Raw genomic sequence first — 20,884 nt, 5'->3', positions numbered from 1 at the left:
CCGTAACCCCATAGCATAGACACCCGACAGCGGAAGGGGTTTTTCCATCGCTGAAGGAACTCCATCTCCCCGAGTGATGGTAGCTAACTGATGGAAGCATTCTTCCACGGACTTAACTATGTCTACAGCAGGGGCTAGGTTGGCATAGCAACAGTGCTCAAGAGTGTGGAGTTTCACACATCTGAGCAGTGTAGCTAAGTCAATTTAAGTTTTAAGTATAGACCAAGCCGAAGGGTAGAACTTACTACTGGATAAAGTTCTCTAGTATGAATTAGGACTAGGTCAAAGACAGCCCAAAGTCCAGTTCATGTTTTGGTTTTCCTATTGCACAACTATCATTTATATTAAATCTTGTAAATAAAATATCATATTTAAGAACTGTAAAGTGCCTGGGTTATCTTTAAAGGCACAGTCTGTGGAGAAATATTATCATCAAGAAAGAGACAGATGGAACAGTCCCATTGCACCCATCTGCTCAGAAACCCCATAAAGTCACCAGGAGTCCCGCTCATGGAGCAGCTCTCGGATTGAGCCCAAAACAAGCTGTTTTCACAATCCCACCTTGTTATTTATATAGCCCTTTGGGCATACACATACACACACACACACACACACACACTTAAGGTTTCCGTCTTAGAAATTTACACCCAAGTCCAAAAAACCAAACCCTAGACTAAGAGCTGAGGAATTTAAGTCCAGCTAAAGCATCCAACTGAGCTACAGAAAGAAATGAGGGTGAGAGAATGCCAGTGACAGTCACAGATATGGCCAGAGCCTGCAAATCAGGAGGTCTCTTATCACCTTAAGTTACACCTGGAATTCCCAATATTGTCACTGGGAACTGCATACACAGGAGAAATTTGCTCAAATACTTTATTTCGTATATATACACACACACAAGAAAATAAGTTGGTTGAAAGCTGTGAAAAATGGCTGTTAACAGTTTGGACTTCATTTATATATTTGAACCTAAAAGCAACCAGCATTTTACAGTCCCAAACGCTTTAGTCACAGATTTACCTCATTTTCCTCTTCTGACATTTTAGTGGAATTGTCAGGCGATTTTACAGGCTTCTGGTTACTAGGTCCATTTGTCTCCTCTTTGCCATGTTCTGCTTCCCACTCCTGTAGAACTTCATCTATGTTGAAACGACGCCGGTAACTTACAAAAAAATGTTTCACTTGCACCACGGATTTATTTCCAATCACATCAGAGATTGCCTGGAAATCTCTGCCATACTTCCTGATTGCTGAAAACGGAAGTAGAAGAATTATATAAGCAGTGACAGCAACTAGAGATGGGCATGAGCCACACTGCAAGGATCCAATGCTGAATTTCCCCAAGGTTTGGGCCCATCTCTAGTTACACCACCATGAAAGATGGTACAAAGTTGGGAATGGGAGAAAGAGACAGATGATAGAAGAGTTGGGAGCGGAGACAGAGAGAGACAGAGTTGTATATAAAAAGGAGTCATGTAGGATGAGCCAAACCAGAAGTGCTAAACTCACCAACTCTATCTGTAAGTTACATGTATAAGCAACCTGGCAGTGACTGCACTAAGAGTGTCACTATCTAGAAGCAGGTGAGTGATCGGTTTGCCCAAATGAACACTGCATGCCATGCGTCATAAAAGGGAAGTAGTATTAACCCCTCTTTCTTTGGCAACAATATACAGTCATGTCAAGATTTTCCATTAGCCACTGAAGGAGAAATCCCAGCTTGATGTGCAGTAGGGTTCAACTGTACATCACCTGCTGAAGTAGGAAAGATTTATAGTTCCATACCTTGCACGGCAAGAAGCTGCTCATCTGTGGTCCAACGTGCATTAAATTTCTGAACGACCTAGGTGTCATAAACAAAGTAATTCATTTCCTTAAGCAATGGACTTTCACTCATATCTGAGTTTGTAATTCTTGTCTGAATGCAGCAGTGAACTAATTCTAGATCCTTCCAATAGGGTATTTTTCTTCCTATTAAAATATTGTATTATTCCTTATTGTTAACTGACAAATAAATTGATTCCATAGTTAACTGTTAACACGACACAGAAGTGTGGGGCTTCATCCATGCTCTGAGTACAGGACTAGGAGTTAGAGGGAGTTCCTCTTTCTATTTATTGGCGTTGCCCACCACCTCCCTCTGCGATCTCAGTCAAGTTTCTTATATTCCTGATTATTAGAGGTGCCAAGTACCGAGATCTCCCATTAACTATGATGGAAATTGTGGGTGCTCAGCAGTTCTGTCAGTCAGGCCATTAACTTCTCTGGCCAGTCCCCCATTCTGTGGAATGGGCTAATAATTACCGCTCTCAGAAGGGTGTTATGACAACAATCAGACGAATATGGTGACTGCGAAGTATTACCAGCAATCTGAATGTTTACATTTGAGACAAGTTTTACAACCAGCCAAATACAGATTGAAAGTTGCCTGCTGGTACCCTCTTCCACCCTCCCCTCCCGCAAAGACCAATTACCATTAGATTGGTCTCTAGGTTAGCTGGCAGTAGACAGAATGATTGTATCTACATAGTGCCAGCTAGGACATTTAAGCAAGAATTAGGACTTGATATTGGGAAATGCAGAAGAGATGCATACATAGCAGTGTGTGAACTGGCATACCTCTGGAAGTCTGTATTGTTCTATTCCACCTTCAAGTTTTTCTTTGAGAGCGCTATTCGTCTGCTTGATATTTTGAATCTGGGCCGGGGGGGGGGGGGGTGAGAAAAAAGGAGCAGTGACTTTCAGCAAGGATAAAAATGGTTCAACAAGCCCTGTCCCAGCCGCCCTTATGAACACCCTACCAGCTTGACTTTGCAGCTCTCCCTGCATCCTCTTTTTATGAAAGGAGATTCATCTGTACCCCAAGTTCAAGAAACATCTGGGGCGATTATTAAATCTATTTATACTGTAGGCTCTTTGGAGCAGGGTCTGTTTCTTATTCTATGTTTGTACAGTGCCCAGCACAAGGGGACCTCATCCTCTGTTGGCCCTCGGAACTACCTTAAAACAATAACACACACAACAGTAATTCAAAGCTAAAAATGACTATAGTAGTTTGAAATGGACCTGAACCAGCTCTAAATTCTGAAGTCAAGGGAGTGTTCAGATCTAGGACATAGGCAAAAGGACTAAACCCAGGAAGCGATTCATTAGCACTTCTGTCTTGGCTTTTAGATGTACAGAGAACATTTACCATTAATCAGTTTAAGACTGATCTACTGGCGGTGCAGAAATACGTGGGGAAGCTTGCCCAGCACCTGCCTGCAGAAAGCACATGTCAAACCACAGCAGAATCTCAGCTTCGCATTTTGAGCTGATGCCAAAACTTCCAAAAGGTGAAGGTCCAATTAAAAAACTAAACAAAACCCCCACCGTCTCCCCTGACGCACAAGCTCCACAGACACAGAGTGAAGAACTGTGTTTGCACCCAATGCAGAGTTCAGCTCCATCATGTTTGCCAGCATGGGGGGGGGGGGAAACACGACGGACGACACTGAAGAGATGCATTAGGGCTGTAGGAGATGCCACAGAGGAGATCTACAGCCAGAAGTGGAGAGTGGCTCTGGCTATTCCAAAGGTGACATGAGAAAAACGTGAAGAAAGCTAAATACGGTAGATGCAAAGCAGTTACTGCTGGAAGGTACACTACCCAAAGCAAAATTCAAGTTCAAAAATACGAGCAACACCAGGTTAAAAGGCAGACAGAGGGCTGACAAACTCTTTGGATCAAAATGAACTATTTCTTGCTGCTTTGTAACTACAAAACTAGATTTAAACAGTACTGGGCTAATTCACTTTGGTAGGCTGGCAGCTTGTTAATTAAGCCACATCCTGTTGTAAGCCATCACAGCCATGCTATAAATCCCCCGTAACTACTCACGTGGTGACCGACAGCAGCACCTTTAAAATATCAGATGACAAATCTACTCCTGAGCTGTCTTCGGAGTGGTTCCTACCTGTCGCTTGATTGAGACCAATTCCATGTCCAGTTGTCTGAGCACAGTGGTAGCAGCAGTGGCGTTGGCAGAAACTGCCTCCACGTCCTCTTGAGAAAGGAACATTCCTTTGGGAGGTTTCCTCTTCGCTCTGTTTTTAGCCTGTGTACTGTGCTTCTCCTTCTTCACCGGAGGCATTGTCTCAGGTGGCGGCACCTGGGAAGCAGACATTTTACACAAACTCTGTTCTCAAAAGAAAGACTGACTCTCAAGGAGACTGAAGTCAACGGGGTTTAGGCTCTTTAGTCACAGAGATGCCTTTGAAAATTACATCTCATCCTTCCGTTCTGGTGGAACACAGTAAGTTGCAAACTAACAGGAATTAAATCCTTTGTGTGATAACATCATGCTATGGGGCACTGTGATCACAAATAAATGATACCACATCAATCTTTTCTACACAACAATAGTGTCTTTCCAGATACAAATATTTCTGTTGCTTTTTTAGTTGGCTTCCATTTCTGGTACAAGTGACTAATCATCAGTTAAATGTCATGGCCAGGCCTCAGTGGGTTAGTTTAATTCATTCCCAAAAGGAAATTCAATTTGATGGGGTGAGGGTAGGTGAACACAAGAGTTGTGCCAGACACAAGGAAAAAACAAATGCAACCCAATTCAAGATTGAACATGAGGGTTGAGGTGACTGCAAATTAATTCTTAAGAACAATAATTTTTAAGGAATTTTTACCCGCTTTATTTTACTACAGTGCTAACAAACAAGACACACAGTTTTACCTGTAGAAACTAAAAAGATCTCTTTTCCGGGGAAGGAGGGAGAGGAGAGAGTAGGATGGTAGCATGGGGAAGGGGATATATTTCACACATATTAACCTCACATTCTACAAAGAATTAGATACCAAGCTGATCTATTTTGACCCCAAAAAGCTATAAATATTTCCCCACCTCTGTCTATAATCAGAGATATCTTCCGGCAAACCACTAATTTTTCTAACCGTTTCAGCAGTTTATTACATGGAAAAATCATTTTATTACCCCTCACACTCCCCTCAAAAAGCACATTTGAATCTCTTTAATATCACCTCCAAAAAAGATCATATGTTAACTTGCACACCAAAAAAAATCCTCCATCCTAAGATTAAAGTTGTTGTATAGAGGCTGGAATAGTGCCAAGAACTTTAAAGAAAAAAAAAAAAAAGAAAAGAAATGAAATGAGACAGGAGAGGATCCAAAATTGCATTCCTGTATGTGCTCATCTGCAAGTTAAAATACTGGATACGAGTCTGGTTAGTGACACCTTATAACTGCAAATCAGGAAGAAAGTTTCCTCACGCTGTGCAGCGTCCATTTGCTAATTAGAAATCTTTAAACACTGAACACACATTTGCATGAAGGCTCACCGAATGAGGATCCAAATCCATCAGGCCCTAAGTGCCTAAGCCAGCCCAGGAGCAAGAAGCTATTCTGTTTAGGGAATCTGCCTACACAGATCTCCGTGCACAGGGGGAGTAGGAGAACAGCAGAAACACACTACAATAGCCAGACAGATTTAATGATGGACCAGTGAGGCAAGTTTTGCATTCAGCTTTAGAAGTGAGAGCTTTGATAACTAAGTCAGGTAAATAGTTTGAAGTGGATTAGAGGTTTCAGATTGGTGAGTATTTCATCTACACACAGAAATTCACAGGCCTGTGCATGAATCTAGTACAATGGACTCAAGCTACAGGATGACAACATGCGGCATCAGCAACGTGAATCTCCCATGAGGCTGAACATCAAATGTTTATTCCTCTGTAAGCGTAAGTAACTTCAGATTGTTATTCTACTGAGTTCACAGAATATGCAGCTGCTCTCTATTATGGACAATAGCTTTTGACAGCTCCAAGCACATTGAGACCCTTAGTATATCGTGCAGGCATTGAGAATGTAAATATCTAACCTATCTTGGAAAAGTTGCTTTGCTGGCCCTAGGTATACCTTTGTAGAATTCAATCAACTTAAAAACCCACAGAAAAGAATCTGAATGTCAATATGGGGATCTCCAGGGCTTATATAGTGTCACAGATATACACAAGTGTTCATAGATAGAAGAGAAGGTCTCTGTACCAAGGCTGAGGATTTAAATTTAAAAAAAGTAAAGCTATCTCATACCACTTAGTTAATGTCTTATTTTCTTTGCTTTCTGACTCCAGGAAAGGAGAGGCGTTAAGAAAAAAACGGTTACAGTTTCATAACTGTTGTTCTTCGAGATGTGGGGCTCATGTTCATTCCATTCTAGGTGTGTGCGCGCGCCCACATGCGTGGTCGCTGGTGATTTTTGCCTTAGCGGTATCTGTAAGGCTGGCAGTGGTGCCCCCTTCAGTGCTGCGCTCATGCGTCAGTATATCAGTGCCACTGGGCCTATGCTCTCTCAGGTCATTCTTGCCGGCAACTCCAACAGAGGAGCAGGAGGGCGGGTAATGGAATGGACATGAGCAACACATCTCGAAGAACAAAGGTTATGAAAGGTAGGTAACCACTTTTTCTTCTTCCAGTGCTTGCTCACGTCGATTCCCTTCTAGGTGACTCACAAGCAGTGTCCAAGGAGGTGGGCTTGGAGTTCACAGTCTTGCAGCATACAGCACTGCTCTGCAAAGCCAGCATCGCCCCATGCCACAGGTGGGCAAATTACGGCCTGCGGGCCACTTCCGGCCCACGGGCCTGTCCTGCCCAGCCCCTCCCTCGCAGCCTCAGCATGGCGCCAGCGCTCTGGCCTGCCTCTCCTGCCAGGCAGTGTGGGTGGCGTGCCTGGCTCTGGCCGGGCAGCAGGGCTGAGAACTCCTGCTGCTCTGAGCATTGGATAGGCGTGGGAGTCCCAGGGGGGCCTGGAGAAGGGGTGGGGTCCCAGGGGACGGTTAGGGGAGGGGGTCCTGGGAGGGGGCAGTCAGAGGACGGGAAGTGGGAGGGAGCAGATAGGGGGCGGGGGCCAGGCTGTTTGGGGAGGCACAGCCTTCCCTACCCAGACCTCCATTCAGTTTCTCAACGCCGATGTGAAAAGTTTGCCCACCCTTGCCCCATGCTGTAAAGTGCAACACCGCCAGGTTTGGTTGCAAGACTGCCGTGGTTCTGGGACAGCAGGTCTGGCCAGAGAGACAGCCGCAGCAAGGTGGCTACCGAAAGGTCCAGCAGCATGCTGAACCAGAGCTGGCGAGGCCACTCGCGGGCTAACAGGATGACCGTCGTCCTGTCTGGTCTGACCTTCAGGAGGACTCTGTGGATCAATGGCACTGGCGGGAAGGCGTACATCAGGGTCTCCAACCACGGGAGCAGGAAAGTGTCTGACAGGGAACCCCTGTCCATCTCCCGGAGCGAACACCTGGCGTTTCCTGTTCTACCAGAACGCGAACGATTCCATCTGGTGAGTCCCTCACTTTTGGAAGAGAATACTGACCGCCTCTGGATGGAGTGACCACTCGTGGTGAGACGAGAAGGTCCTGTTGAAGCAATCTGCAAACATGTTCCTGGTCCCAGGCAAATGCATGGCTACCAGATGAATGGCCTGCTGCACACAAAAATCCCAAAGGCGGAAAGCTTTCTCGCAAAGGTCCGATGACTTGGTTCTGCAGTGGTTTCGTCCATGAGGACCTGAACCACCTTGCCCCTCAGGTGGGGCAAGAAAGCCTGGAAGGCCAGGCAAACCGCTTTGAGCTCCCTGATGTTGATATGGAGGGCCAGATCATCTTGCAGCCAGTGGCCTTGCATGCTGCGCTCGTCCTGGTGCGCTCCCCAACCCAGGTCCGAAGCATCGGAGACCAGGGTCAGCGATAGGGACAGGGCCACAAAGGGAACTCCCTGCAACACCAACCCGGGGTTCATCCACCAATCTAGGGACGATAAGATGTGATCCAGCACCCTGACTACCTGGTTTAGGTCATGACTGACCATGTATGTACAGGCGGCCATGTGGCCCAACAACCGCAGCAGGTGTGAGCCATGGTGAGCGGGTGGTTTTTCACATGGGAGATCAGGTCCGAGATGACCTGAAAACGCACCTCCAGAAGGAAGGCTCTGGCTCGCGTGGAGTCGAGAAGTGTCCCAATGAACTCTATTTGTTGAACTGGCCTTAAGGTGGATTTTTTCTCATTTGCCAGCAGACCCAGGTCGCAGCAGATGGAATACACCAGAACGAGGCTTCTCTGCACTTGTTCCTGAGACCTGCCTGTGATGAGCCAATTGTCGAGATACAAGAAGACCTGGACTCCTCGACGTCTCAGGTAAGCGGCCACTGGCGCCATACATTTTGTTAAGACCATTGGGGCCAATGAGAGACCAAAGGGCAGCGCTGTGAATTGGAAATGGTGTCCACTCACTATGAAACGGAGGAAATGTCTATGATCTTGGAATATGGAAATATGTGTCCTTCAAGTTGAGGGCAGCGTACAGTCTCCTGGATCCGGGGAGGGGATGATGGAGGCCAGGGAGACCATGCGAAACTTCAACTTCTTGAGAGACTTGTTGAGGCATCGCAGATCCAGAATGGGTCTGAGGCCCCCTTTTGCTTTTGGGATTAGGAAATAATGGGAGTAGAACCCTTTATTCACATGTCCTGAGGGACCTCCTCCAGCACCCCTAGGTTCAGGAGGTTCTCAACTCTTGAATGAGGAGCTGCTCATGAGAAGGGTCCCTGAAGGAGGACGGGAAAGAGAGGGGTGGGAGGGAGGGTAGCCGAAAACTTCAGGGTGTAGCTGGACACTATGTCCAGCACTGAGCGGTCCGAGGTGACCCACGACAAGGCCGAACAGTAGGGATGAAAACAGTCGAGGAAAGAATAGGGTGGATCCTGGGAGTTGACTCGGATGTTGCTCTCAAGGGCACCCTCAAAATGAGTGCTTCTGGCCCTCAGGAGGCTTTGCTGGGCTGGGCTGTGCAGGTGAGTGGGAGGAGGAAGGGCAGCGGTGGTTGAAACGAATGTCCCTATCCCTTCTACTTGCAGATCCCAAGGCCTTGGCAGCGGGGGTGGCCGGAACTGCTTCCATGCAGACTGCAGCGTATGCATGTCCAGAAAGCAAAGGGTGGCCAGAGTATCCTTCAACCCATGCAGCCTCGCATCTGTCTGCTCAAAAAAACACCACATCCCACTCCATTTGGAGGGAGCACCTAGCCGCCATGGTGCCCTCCTCCACCAGGGTGCTGTATTCTTGGGCAAACCCTGTGGGAGGGACTCCTTGAACTTATTGAGGGAGTCCAATAAGTAAAAATTGTACCTGCCTAGGAGGGCCTGATGGTTTGCCACCCAGGAATTGTAGGCTGGCAGTTGAATAATTTTTCCTCCCAAACAAGTCCAGTCTTTTGGCCCCTTTGTTCTGGGAGTTGAGCTGGGTGTGCCCCTGCTTGTCTTTTTCATTGGCTGCAGAGACAACCAGTGAGCCCAGGTGAGGGAGAGTACAAAGATACTCAAACCCTTTGGCTGGGACAAAGTACTTCTTTTCGGCCCTTTTGGAAATGGGAGGGATGGACAATGGGGTTTGACAGAGGGCCTTGGCAATTTTGAGGACTCCATCATGCACTGGTAGTGCGACACGGGCAGGGGTAGAGGCTGAGAGGATGCTGAACAAGATATCTGCCTGCTCAGTCATCTCCTTCACCTTTAGGCCCAAGTTCTCGGCCACCCATTGAAGCAGGGCCTGGTTTTCTTTAAAATAGTCTGGTGAGCTGGCCCACAAGGGTCCCGCGACCGTCTCGTCCGGGGACGAAGACAACGACTGTACCGCTGGGAGGGGCCCGGAGAATTGTCCACCGCAGGGGAAGGAGGTTTAGGGGTGGGTGCAGTCTCCTCTGCCTTGAACTCCAAGCACACTTCATGCACCGAGCCCGGTGTCGTTGGTGACGACAACTGTTGCTCCAAGACGGCAGCAGATGAGCGGTGCAAAGGGGGCATTGCCATGACTGGCGTGCCCCACGTGCTCCAATAAGGCCACTGTGCTGGCCACTGGCTGTGCTGCCAAGGCGGCGGCGTCCATGTCGACACAGCCTCAGGTGCCCAATCGTGCCAGTGGAGTCTGTGTGAGGGCCTGAACTGCACTTTCATGCCAGAGGAATCCCCTTCCAGTGACCACAGTGGGGCCGTTGATGCCTGAGTCTGCCTGCCAGCCGTTGCCGCTAGAGACCAATGCCCAGAGTGAGAAGATTGGTGCTGGTATCAAGGGGACCAGTGCTGGAAGGACTGGAGACATGACGAGGAGCGTTCCCATGGGGCAGGTGACCAAGATCTGCGCCAAGAGGACAACCGGTGGGAGGGCGAATGGTGCCAGTAATACGGAGATCAGCGCCTCACTCTAAGCTATCCACATTGAGACACCAGGGACCTCAAATGTGGTGCCGGTGACCGAGGGAGAGCCCCAGAGGATCTGGGCTGTGACTCTGGGGATCTTCAGTGGGGAGGTGGAAAGCACTATCTTGTCTCAGGGGATTGGCGGTGCTCCACTGGCCCCCAGCGCTCTTAGGGGCTGGCTTGCCCTCATGGGGAGCCTTTGCTATTTCGTGCAGCGTCGGCACCATGGGCAGAGGCATCTGCTCTCTCGGCGCCGGGGGAGCTGGGGAAGGCATCTGTGCCATCAGCAGGTTGGGTCCCATACCGCTCCTGGGAGTTTGTGGTGGAAGTTTCAAGGGGCTAAGGGCCCTGACCAGAGAGGCATGCACACGTAGCTCCAGAGTGGCCAGTTGGTCTTTCTTGCCTGGAGCCATCCTAGTTTTCTTTTCGGGCACTGGTGACAGGAAGTGGTGATGGGTAGAGCCCAGTGCCAGGGGTGAACTGCATACCAAGGCACTAGGCGAGTATTGATGGGATGGCTCGGAAGCCAGGTGAAGGGTAGACTCTGTGAGGAGAGCCCAAAATGAATATCCCACTCTTTTTTAGTTTCTGGCCGAAAGTTTTCACAAATGCGGCACTTGTCCTTCAGGAGTGATCCCCCCAAGCACTTGAAGCAGCTACTATGGGGGTTACTTAAAGGCATAGGCCTGTTACTGTCTGCGCAGGGCTTAAACCCAGGAGACCGGGGCATGCCCCGCCTCAGGCAAAGTCCCTGCTAGGACTCTAACGTCTAACTACACTTAACAACTACTATAAACAAACTATTTACAAGGCCCTAAGGCTGAAGTCAGTAGAAACAAAACTGCTAGCCCTTGCTATGCAAGAAAAGGCGCTCCGACTAAAGAACCATGGGCGGTGAGAAGGAACTGATATACCAACACATGAGCGCAGCATTCAAGGGGACACCACTGCTGACCCTACGGATACCACTAAGGCAAAAAACTCTGACGACCACGTACGTGGCTGCGCACACACCTAGAATGGAATCTACTCGCAAGCACTCAAAGAAGCAGCAGCTCTTATTCATTAATTATGTGTGATGAAGTTATGATTAGGAGAAAGCCTCAATCATTTAACAGTTAAACTGAAAAAGAAAGAAAGTATAATAAGGAAGCTCCTCATCTCCTCCTGAAAAAGGAAACACTGAGACCAAGCATTTTTGAGAGCCCTCCAACCCCCTCTTCAAGTTGTATGGCCCAGAGAAATCCCCGTATTGCCTAAGTTGTCATACAGAGTCTCTGAGCTGACAAATATTTTTTGTTTGGGTTTTGGGAATGGGGAGGAGGGATGATTCACTGAGATTACAAACCTGACCAACTCACTGCAGAAATGCAATGATGAAGAACAAAAACATATCCCCCTTCTGGACTGCTCTCCTCTCAAAGTATTTTGGATTCAATCAGCCCTCAGGCTCGAGTACTGCAATATCAAACTTAATTAATGTGCATAGGCTATGCAAATTGTACAGGAGAATAAAATGAAGCTGGCAGTCACTTTCCAGTGACAAGCCCTCAGAAGGCTGCTTGTCACTGCACACACAGAGAGTGACTGAATGTGCTTGGTGAGCTCTTTTTTCTTTTTTTTTTTTTTTGGGGGGGGGGGGGGCAAAAGAGAGTGGTGGCATAGATTATCTGAATTAGAGAGTGAGAAATAAATAGGATATACAATCCCATGTAAAATACTTTGCTACAAAAAGGACCTGAACCCCAAAACTGTGACCATCTGTTTCCTTTGGGAACGCATGTAGATACAAATGAACTTTGACTTCCACCATGCACAGCTAGATCTACAGATTGTAGGAAGCCAACAGTAATCCAATGTTTTAGATGGGTGAGAGGAAAAAAAAAGTGAATCGGTAAAAGCTCTCTTTTAGATTCAGAGTTTCTCAAAAAAAATTTCAATTTGAAATCTTAAATCACTCAAAAAACTGCTTATTATCCCTTTTATTTTTTATGAACAGACAATACTGAAGCCTCACAAACAGCAGAAAGTGGAAAGGGGAGGTGTTAAGAAAGAAGCTCGTATTCACGTATGAAGTTATGATTATGAGAAAGCCTCTATCGTTTTACAGTTAAACTGAAAATGAAAAAGTATAATAAGGAAGCTCCCCAGCAGTGTATAAGATGATCAGTTGGTAACTCAAGTTTAAAATGTATATTTATACTCAGTGCCATAGTAAACTACCAAATGTACGCCTTTTGCATGCAGCTTTGCACTAACTGTACTGGGATTATGACATTGGAGGGTGGTTTTTAAAAGATTTTATTGCAACAATGGGGAATTTTGTCTAGTTAAAAGACAAAACAGTAAGTATGTGCACAGGATATGCAGGAACTAGCGTAAAGTATATTATCAGAGTTCATCCTTTATACAAGATTGCTTTAGAAGTGACATGAACTGTTATGCAAAATTAAGATATGGTGTTTTATCTTGCTCAGCCCCAATTAAAGGGTTTGCTAAACATAACCCATAAATACCTCTTTCCAATCCCTGTTTAAAAATATTGAGGACAAAACCAAAACTCTGTCAAGGTATTTTCCAGACATTTTCCAGTTTTAACACTGATGTATGCACCACCTTTGATAGTTCAAAGTCACATCTTTCCTCTCTATACACTATGTTGTTACTATAGGACCCCTCGCCCTCCCTTCCACCCCGTGAATGCCAAAGCTTGTAACATTAGTTTGAAGTATATCCCTGGCACATTTGTTTAGAAGAATCCCATAGACTTTGCAGATGCAATACAAGTCAAATTTAAGTAAAATGAATAAACCCATTCCCTGTGATAGAGTTTCTCTGTATCTTAAATTATATTTCTTAAATCTTAACCATCATTTCTCATTCTGAAGGTTTGGATTGTGCAACCGGCAGCTGCAAAGAACCACATTTACTTCAGTGGAGATGTGTGTGGGTGCTGGGATCAGCCCACATGGATACAGTTACACAATCACAGCTTTCTTTTGTATCCGAAGGCCCCAGGCAGCTAGGGTGAGTTCTGCTGTATATTGCAGTGCCTCCTTTTGTCCCAATACAGACTGAAGTACCTCACAGCCCTTATACGTGCTATTTCTGAAGGAGACAGGCTGACTACCTATTGCCAAGAGCAGTCAATGCAGTTCTACTGACTTCAGCAGACTTACACCTATTACACCACTGGTGAGTCAGGCCCGCAGCACCTAATCACACAAAGCTCCTACACCGTGGGACTTGCGGACATTACAAGAACAAAGCGTTCCATAAAAGTAAATGTCAGTTTTCCAGTTCACACCCAGCCCTGTTCCAATGAAAGTCAATTGGAATGTTGTCACTTCAACGCGCTCAAGAGCAGGCTATACAGAAAATGCCTGCAAGGACTGAGAGCTTAAGTTAACTTCAACCTGATGTGTCTTGACTATAATGTTCTTTTTCTACTAGGGAGGAAAAGAAGTCTTTTATTTGGTCACTTAATTCCCCTAACAGCTATTTTAATAAAACAGGTAACATCAAAAGAACTGACATGTAGCAGTTAGCATATGTTCCAACCCCTGTTACAGGATTACAGTTAAAAACATGTTAACTATTTTCTCCCTCCAACTTCCTGTTAAAACACTATGGGCCAAATTTTCAAAGGTAACATGTACATTTGAGCACAACAATTTTAATAGTCAACGCCCCTCCCACGCTACCTCCCAATTTACAAACAAGGATTCAGGGGGAAACAGGCCTGTTGTGTTGCCCATATGCAAAATGTCAGCTTCCAGGTCAAGGCCCCTTTGGAAGGGGGAAGGGAACACTCACAACCACACATAATCTTTCTCCTTTGTTGTTAGCCACTTCAGGTGAAATCCTGACCCTGCTGAAGTCACTCAATGTCTTGCCGTTCAGTTCAAATGGGATCGAGGATTCTGAGTACTAGTTACTCTAATCAGAATTGAGAGTCACTATTATTCCTGTGCTGAGTGAAAACTACGCACAAGCACAAATAAAACTGGGCACTGTCAGATCCTCCATGGCACAACAGAATAGTTCACAGTAACAGGTGAAAACTTTCATTAGCCTTCAGTACAGTATTAGGGGAAAAAACTAATCTACCTCTTTTTTGCTTTCCTTGTTTTGTTCAACTTCAATATCAACAGGGTTAGTTCCATTTGTTTCCTCCATTTCATCCTCACTGAAAGACAAAAGCAAGGCACGACCATATTACAATGAGAATTTCTATTTCTCTACAATAGTCTGCTGAAAGTCAGGCATGGATGGACCATTCAATCCAACGGCTTTTCTTTTTGGTGAATTTTAAAGTCAATTACTGCTTTAAAATAACCACATTAGGGACCATTCATTTAAAAGCTTTTACATAAACTCTTCTGTGGTATATCTGGGCAAAATTTGAAAATGAAGTCTGTTCACACTCAAAGGCAAAAATAAAAATTAAAAAACAAGTCAGGAATTCTCTGACTGTTAGAGTCAAAGAGAACTAGCTGAATATTTTTTAACTTCAAGCAAACTCAGACAAACAAGGATATAGAATTAGAGCAAACAGCTTTAACGTGGATTTCATACATTAAATTAAAAATTGTAAATGTAACAAAAAGCCACATGCACAATTAGTTCTCCCAGGGATTTTAAAAAAAACAAACAAAACCCACACATATGTTTAGCACTCCCATAATCTCATCTTTAATTCCTTAGTGGGGGGGGAGGGTGAGAGCAGGGGGGAGAAAGCATATTCTAACAATTACGGAATAATAATAATAAGCAGCATCGAATTGGGGCCATACTGAATCTGACCTTGGAACACCTAGCCAGTTTAATTGTACTGGAATTCTAATTTAGTGTTTGACTACCATTCACATTAAGGTATACTTCCATGTATGGTTTAGAATTAGTGTACCGTACATTGCTGAAGTTAATTGCTCTACTTTCTATGATGATGTTCCCAGAGTGCAAGGATAATCTTATCTGGGTTATGTTTATTTTAAAAAGGACACATGCAGGTTTCACTGGTCCCATGAAATCCAGCAACCTATTAAGTTAGCCAAGTTGTAGAAGTCAGCATTATATTCTTCGTACCCTCTTAAAATTCCAGAGTACACTGTCTGCACAGCTCAGTCATTTACTCACCATTTAGGTTTCAGTTTTTATTTACTTTATTATTTTGAATTATAAACCAAGTGAAGAGTATGAACAAGACATGCACCTGCTCAGTCACTGAGGGACACATTTTAAGGTGGTGTTAACGGTCTTTCATTTGCAGTCACTTGTGCAAACCCTGCATGCTTTCCTGTACAAAACTGATTCCCAAGCTAGTCTGTGCATGCAAATTCTGTCACTTCTGGGCACAGAAGACTGCATGTACAGAGTCCCATGCACACAAGTAAGAGAACAGGTTTTGAAAACCGAGTCCCAAGTTTGTTTGAGGTTATTTTAAAAGTGATTTTAGTGCTGCTGAAAGGTGTCTTGGGAATTCCTCTGTTTAGTCACAGAACACATTCAATGGCAGAGCAAGATTCCGCTCACTGCCCCTTTAATTAGCCTTAACTCTAAAGGGCAAGAGTGCAATTTTACCTCCACTCAGATTCAGTCCTTGGTGTCTGCTGAGACCAACACCAAAAGGTGCCAACTGTGCTGGAAATTTGTGTCTAGAGGGTCACATAAACCACTACAAACTAGATTGAGACCACTAAACTTAACCCATTTTGCAGAGGTTTATTACAGTCATTACTTAACCTAAGCACAATTTAATCCACAAGTGAACAGGCCTGGAACACAAACTAGCTGTAGAATTCACACATTCTAGTCTCAGGCTCAAATGACAGCACAGCTCTCTTATCTCCCCCACAAAGCAGGGACACAAGTTCCATAATTTTTCCCTGCATTTTTTCTACTTAGTTAAACATCAAATAGCCAAGTTAAAAACCTGCCAATCATTCTTTAGCTTGCTAAATATAGAAAGCAAACACTATGGCTTGGTCGACACCTAAAACTTATGTCAATGTAGCTACGTTGGTCGGGGTGTGAATAAGTTACGTTCCTGACCCATGTATCTTTGCCAGCCTATCCTTGGGTGTAGATGTAGCTAAATCAATGGAGAAATGCTTCCATCAACATAGCTTCTGTCATTCAGGGTGGTGGTTTTCCTACACTGATGGAAAAAAACAACCTTCCACCAGCTTAGACATAGCTAACCTGGTGTAGTTTCCATAGTGTAGACATACTCTAAGTATCTCTGCTCCTGTTGCTTCTCTCAAAGGCTTCGAAATTCAGAAATGGAGCAGCCCATCCATTCACTCTCCATGAAGTTTATAGCACCTTAGATACACCATCTATAAAAGTCTTTACTATAAAGATATTTCCTGGTGGCAGTAATTTCAGTGCAGTTTACAAGTATAGAACAAAAATGCCAGATGCAGCCTTTTTGAATACTAAACTATATAGTGTGAACTACAAACAAGTGCTCCTTTTAGGAAATGCAATTATTTTTCCACTGAATAAAGTTAATAAATAAAACCAGAAATAACAGTATGAAAGGGAGGCACGGATAAAGGAAAGCCAACCAAAGTCAACCAAGTAAGGGATTAGTTGGATGGTGGTGTTCTCCTTTGAGCCCACTCTCTTCCTTCCAATTAAGCAGGTGTGGTGGATCGAGCTGCGAGATGAAGACCGTCTTGCTGGCTCATTGTTGCAGTGTGGTTCAATAAACTCCACCATGGGAATGACCCTCTTACTATAGGGATCTCCTTTTTGAGGCACAAAAGCTAGAGTCTGGGCTAAGCAGTCATGAAATAGGAGCCGTATGATGGAAGACATGTGCAGAGCATTGCCAGCTGGTGACTGGTATCTACTTTCCTCGGATGTGGCTCTAAGAGAAGTTCTAACTCTACAAATGTCTAGATTGAGTTTTAGAGCAGGTTGGGAAGAGCACCTGTTCACAAGGACAAGAAACATCTGGAGCACGGCAAAAGCACCACTGCTATGTAGAGAAAGGAAAGACAAGGAGGATGAGGACGCAGAGAACCTTTGCAGATGGTTAAACCCCTCAATGTGCCAAGGAGCCATGCCCACCGAGGCCCCAACTGCTCTAGGTTCGAGTGGGGATATCCAGAGAAAGAGGATCTCTATCTCCAGGAAGTATCTGTGTAGCTAAACACATGAACTATCAGCCAAACCTTCCTGAAGGGTGCTGCAGTGTGTGGTAGGCACGGCAGCCATGGAGACTGCTGAGGCCTGAGGCTGAAGTAGTGGGAACAAAGAATCTGTTGAAGCTCAGTGGCTTGGGGGGGGAGGGGGGTACAGAATTCCATCCACCACAGCTAGTGTGAGCTCTTCTCTCTCCTCCTCTTCCCATCACAAAGCCAGTCTACTCGACTATTGCGCTGGGTAGAGAATTTGGCCCTGAAAGCATTTTTCTGGTAGCAGCTTTCTGCTGGGACAAGTGTGTAGATAAAATGGAGAAGGGACTGCCAAACATTGACATTCTTCCACTTAGTGCATGCTCCCATTCTACGGAATGTTACATTTAAGGCTAAAAACCTGCCCTTGAGTTACCATTGTGATCTCCCTTTACAGGGACTCGAGAGTTGCATGTGAATCAGATGGTAGAATTTGGTCATGAATGTTTACATGGACATAGATTTCGGTTATAAAAAGAGAGAGAAAGAGGCACCAGGAAGTGTCTGGGGGAAAAAATCCTAGTTCTAGTTCTTCACAGGCTACCAGAAATTCCAGGATCATCATTAAAAGGTTTATGAGTGGCAAGACACAGTCTCTCTCACTGCAAACGTACCTTTCTTCCCGTTCCCTTTTTTGTTTACGAGCATGGCGGTCCATCACGCTGGTTTTAGTTCTTGTCTTTTTCCAGGAATAGTAAAATTTCACCAAACTGGCTATCGATTTGTCAGGAAGCTGAAAATAAAATGGTTACATTTTTTAGAAGTCTTCCCAGGTTTACATGTACAGCACTACCTGGCTTTCACATCACATAGGCCATACTAGGGTACATACTATGACAGCCAGCAGGAAAGTCATAACCAGCATCATAGGGTAGCCATATCTATTCAATTAACAAAAGAGGTTTTAAGAGGATGCAATATTGGTTCTTTCTACAATCTTTGATAAGCGTGTAGCAGGTTGTAATATTTTCATTCTCACTGTCTTGTATGTCTACATGATAAGCCTGCCTTCCATCAAGCAACTAAACCTGTATTAAGGTAGCTGACTAATTTGAGTTCTGCAGGCTGCCCTAGAAGAGACCTGCATCACTCCTGCCCCTCACCTCACCCCACGCAGAGTGATGCGGAGTGCAACAATAACTTTAAAGGCCTGATCCAAGTTCCACCTATAGCTCCCTGATTTTTAATGGAAGTCAGGTCCCTCTTACTTAAGGATCAAAATTTCAAAAGTTTTGGCTTTCGATACTTGTGATTATCAGTGGCAGATTCAGTGTACGCTGAGGGCAGTAAATAGCCCCAAAACTATAAATTTGGTCCATAGACTGTAACTAATTTGTCCCTCTCCATGGAATGAGTTTCACACCTCTGCTGTAAAATGTGCAATTTTAATACCGGTCAGCACCCACGTACAATGCAGTTTATTTCCAGCTACCAGCACAGGCTTCTTCAGTGCAAATTCACGGATGAGGCTACTAACAATGCAGCTAATTTAGCTAGTTTGGAATAGACCGCTCAGAACACTTGCACTTACTCTTTTGCTGTATAGCCAGTACTTAGAATTATAGTGTACTTCTCATATAAACGACTGTCAAGAGTGTTTGCCCAGAACACTCAGTACCACAGGATGCTACATGCATATCAAGAGTTGCTCAAAAAATGTCCTGTAATTCATTATTGAGAAACAGTATAGGAATCTGGCATTAATGCACTGTAATGCATGTTCACAGTAATGCATGTTCACCACAGGAATCCTGTTCATACACTTGAGCTTTTAAGGGAGGACACGAACAGGACCTAGACAAACCTTACAAAGGTGCGTAGCAGCCCTCCTTACCCTTTGGAACAGTCAGATCACTTTTTACTATTCTGCAAAGTCAGCAACGCATGGAGCACTGCTAGGGTAACCAGATAGCAAGTGTGGGGGGAAGATAAAAAAAAGGGGGGGATTTTTTTTCCAGGTGGGGGATGGGGCAGAGTTAATATCTGTGTATATAATACAAAGCTCCTAATAGAAGGATGTCTGGTCACCCTCAGCACTGCAGCCTTCCTTAGCTGCACACTTTATGAGTGGATCAAAAGCCTTGTGCAAAGTATACTGCATATGCTAGTTTTCAAAGGGTCAGAACTGTCCAATCAAAGCCAGAGCTTCACCGGAACAGTCAAAGGGATTTTCACTTGAGGGATGAGTTTTCAACTTTAAAACGTTCGACTTTCAACTTCCCATCCCAGCTGAAAAGCTGTTTAAAATTTTGATTTCACTCCCACTCCCCATCCCTTCCAAAATGGCTGAAGTTGTTGGTTTTGTGTTTTTGCTGAAAATTTCCTCTCCCAAAAAAGTTCACTTGCAGGCAGATTCCAAGCCGAGAAAATTTCAGCTCCAAAGGTAAAGTTTCATCAAGACTGAGTGATTGAAAGCAGGGAATTAAATCTACAATCCTCATCTACACAAGCATTGACGCTCTCATATTACACTTAATAGGCACTTATCACCAATGTAAAATGCGTAAAACTCCTAAAAAAACAATGTTAAAAGAAAGTAAAGCAGATTCAATAAAGCTCTTTGGGGAAAGGACTGTTTTTCTATTAGGTATGTGTACCACTCATTGCACAATGGGTTCCTAAACCCTGATTTAAGCCTTTAAATACTACTGCAATACAATAAAAGGAAGTGTGGCCCCATGAGTGACAAATCAAAAGCACTACCAATTCTATAGTCAGAACTGTCTCTCAACATTGTAAGAGTCAGATTCTACTTCTAGAAGACTTTCTTTGCAGGACATGCGGATTCTGTGTCTGCTGCTAGAGGAATGTGAGGTGATAAAAGTAATAGTCCCTCCCCCATCCCAAAACAGTATAGTCCTCTGAATGACAATGCCAGAGTCAAGCTTTTCCCCAAAACCCCACCCCCACACCAGACAGTCTTCAAAAAGAGTAGTTACATGATTGCTAACAATCCTGTAGCGGACAAGGTGACCTCAACAGTTTTTTCCAGGTCTAATTATTATGATCCTACTTACCATCTGCTGAATTCTATGAAATGTTTTCCCATGGAAACTAAAGGCCTGCTCGAACAAGACCTTGTCTTCCACTGTCCACTCATCTGGGAATGGAGTAAAGTTGGGCAAATCCGCCAAGGATTTCTCAATATTATGCTTGTGCCAAAAGAGCATTCCAAGGGCCTGAAAGAAACACGGACACAAGAGAAACTGAGTTACAATGGGGGGGCGGAGGGGGGGAGGGGAGGAGAGGGAATATACAGTCCTCACACTGATACAAGTAATAGGGTGATAGGGCAACACAAAAGTTACAAAAAGGGCCATGACTCTGACCTCAGATACACGTGTGTGAGGCTGCAGAAGCTTAAGTGACAGCAAGAACCTGGAATCTGACCCATCACCACTCTGGACTGTGGAGCATCAGAATCTGGCCCATAT

At 44.9% G+C, this 20,884-nt stretch overlaps 1 protein-coding gene across 2 annotated transcripts in view; it reads right to left on the bottom strand.

The window, feature by feature from the left end:
• RCOR1 (REST corepressor 1) overlaps window positions 1-20,884 on the bottom strand; it is a 131,075-nt gene that overhangs the window by 12,270 nt on the left and 97,921 nt on the right. For both annotated transcript variants that reach the window (XM_037900985.2, XM_037900986.2), the window contains exons 5-11: window positions 20,468-20,629; window positions 18,065-18,183; window positions 14,374-14,452; window positions 3,957-4,151; window positions 2,620-2,697; window positions 1,786-1,843; window positions 1,021-1,250 (exon numbers count right to left, since the gene is read on the bottom strand). In XM_037900985.2, coding sequence (XP_037756913.1) covers window positions 1,021-1,250; window positions 1,786-1,843; window positions 2,620-2,697; window positions 3,957-4,151; window positions 14,374-14,452; window positions 18,065-18,183; window positions 20,468-20,629 — 921 coding nt within the window. The remainder of the gene's footprint in view (window positions 1-1,020; window positions 1,251-1,785; window positions 1,844-2,619; window positions 2,698-3,956; window positions 4,152-14,373; window positions 14,453-18,064; window positions 18,184-20,467; window positions 20,630-20,884) is intronic.

This window comes from Chelonia mydas, chromosome 6, assembly GCF_015237465.2.
Source record: "Chelonia mydas isolate rCheMyd1 chromosome 6, rCheMyd1.pri.v2, whole genome shotgun sequence".
Taxonomy (NCBI): Eukaryota; Metazoa; Chordata; order Testudines; family Cheloniidae; genus Chelonia; species Chelonia mydas.
Note: the sequence above shows the minus strand (reverse complement) of the source record. Positions and strands in the feature narration are given on the sequence as shown.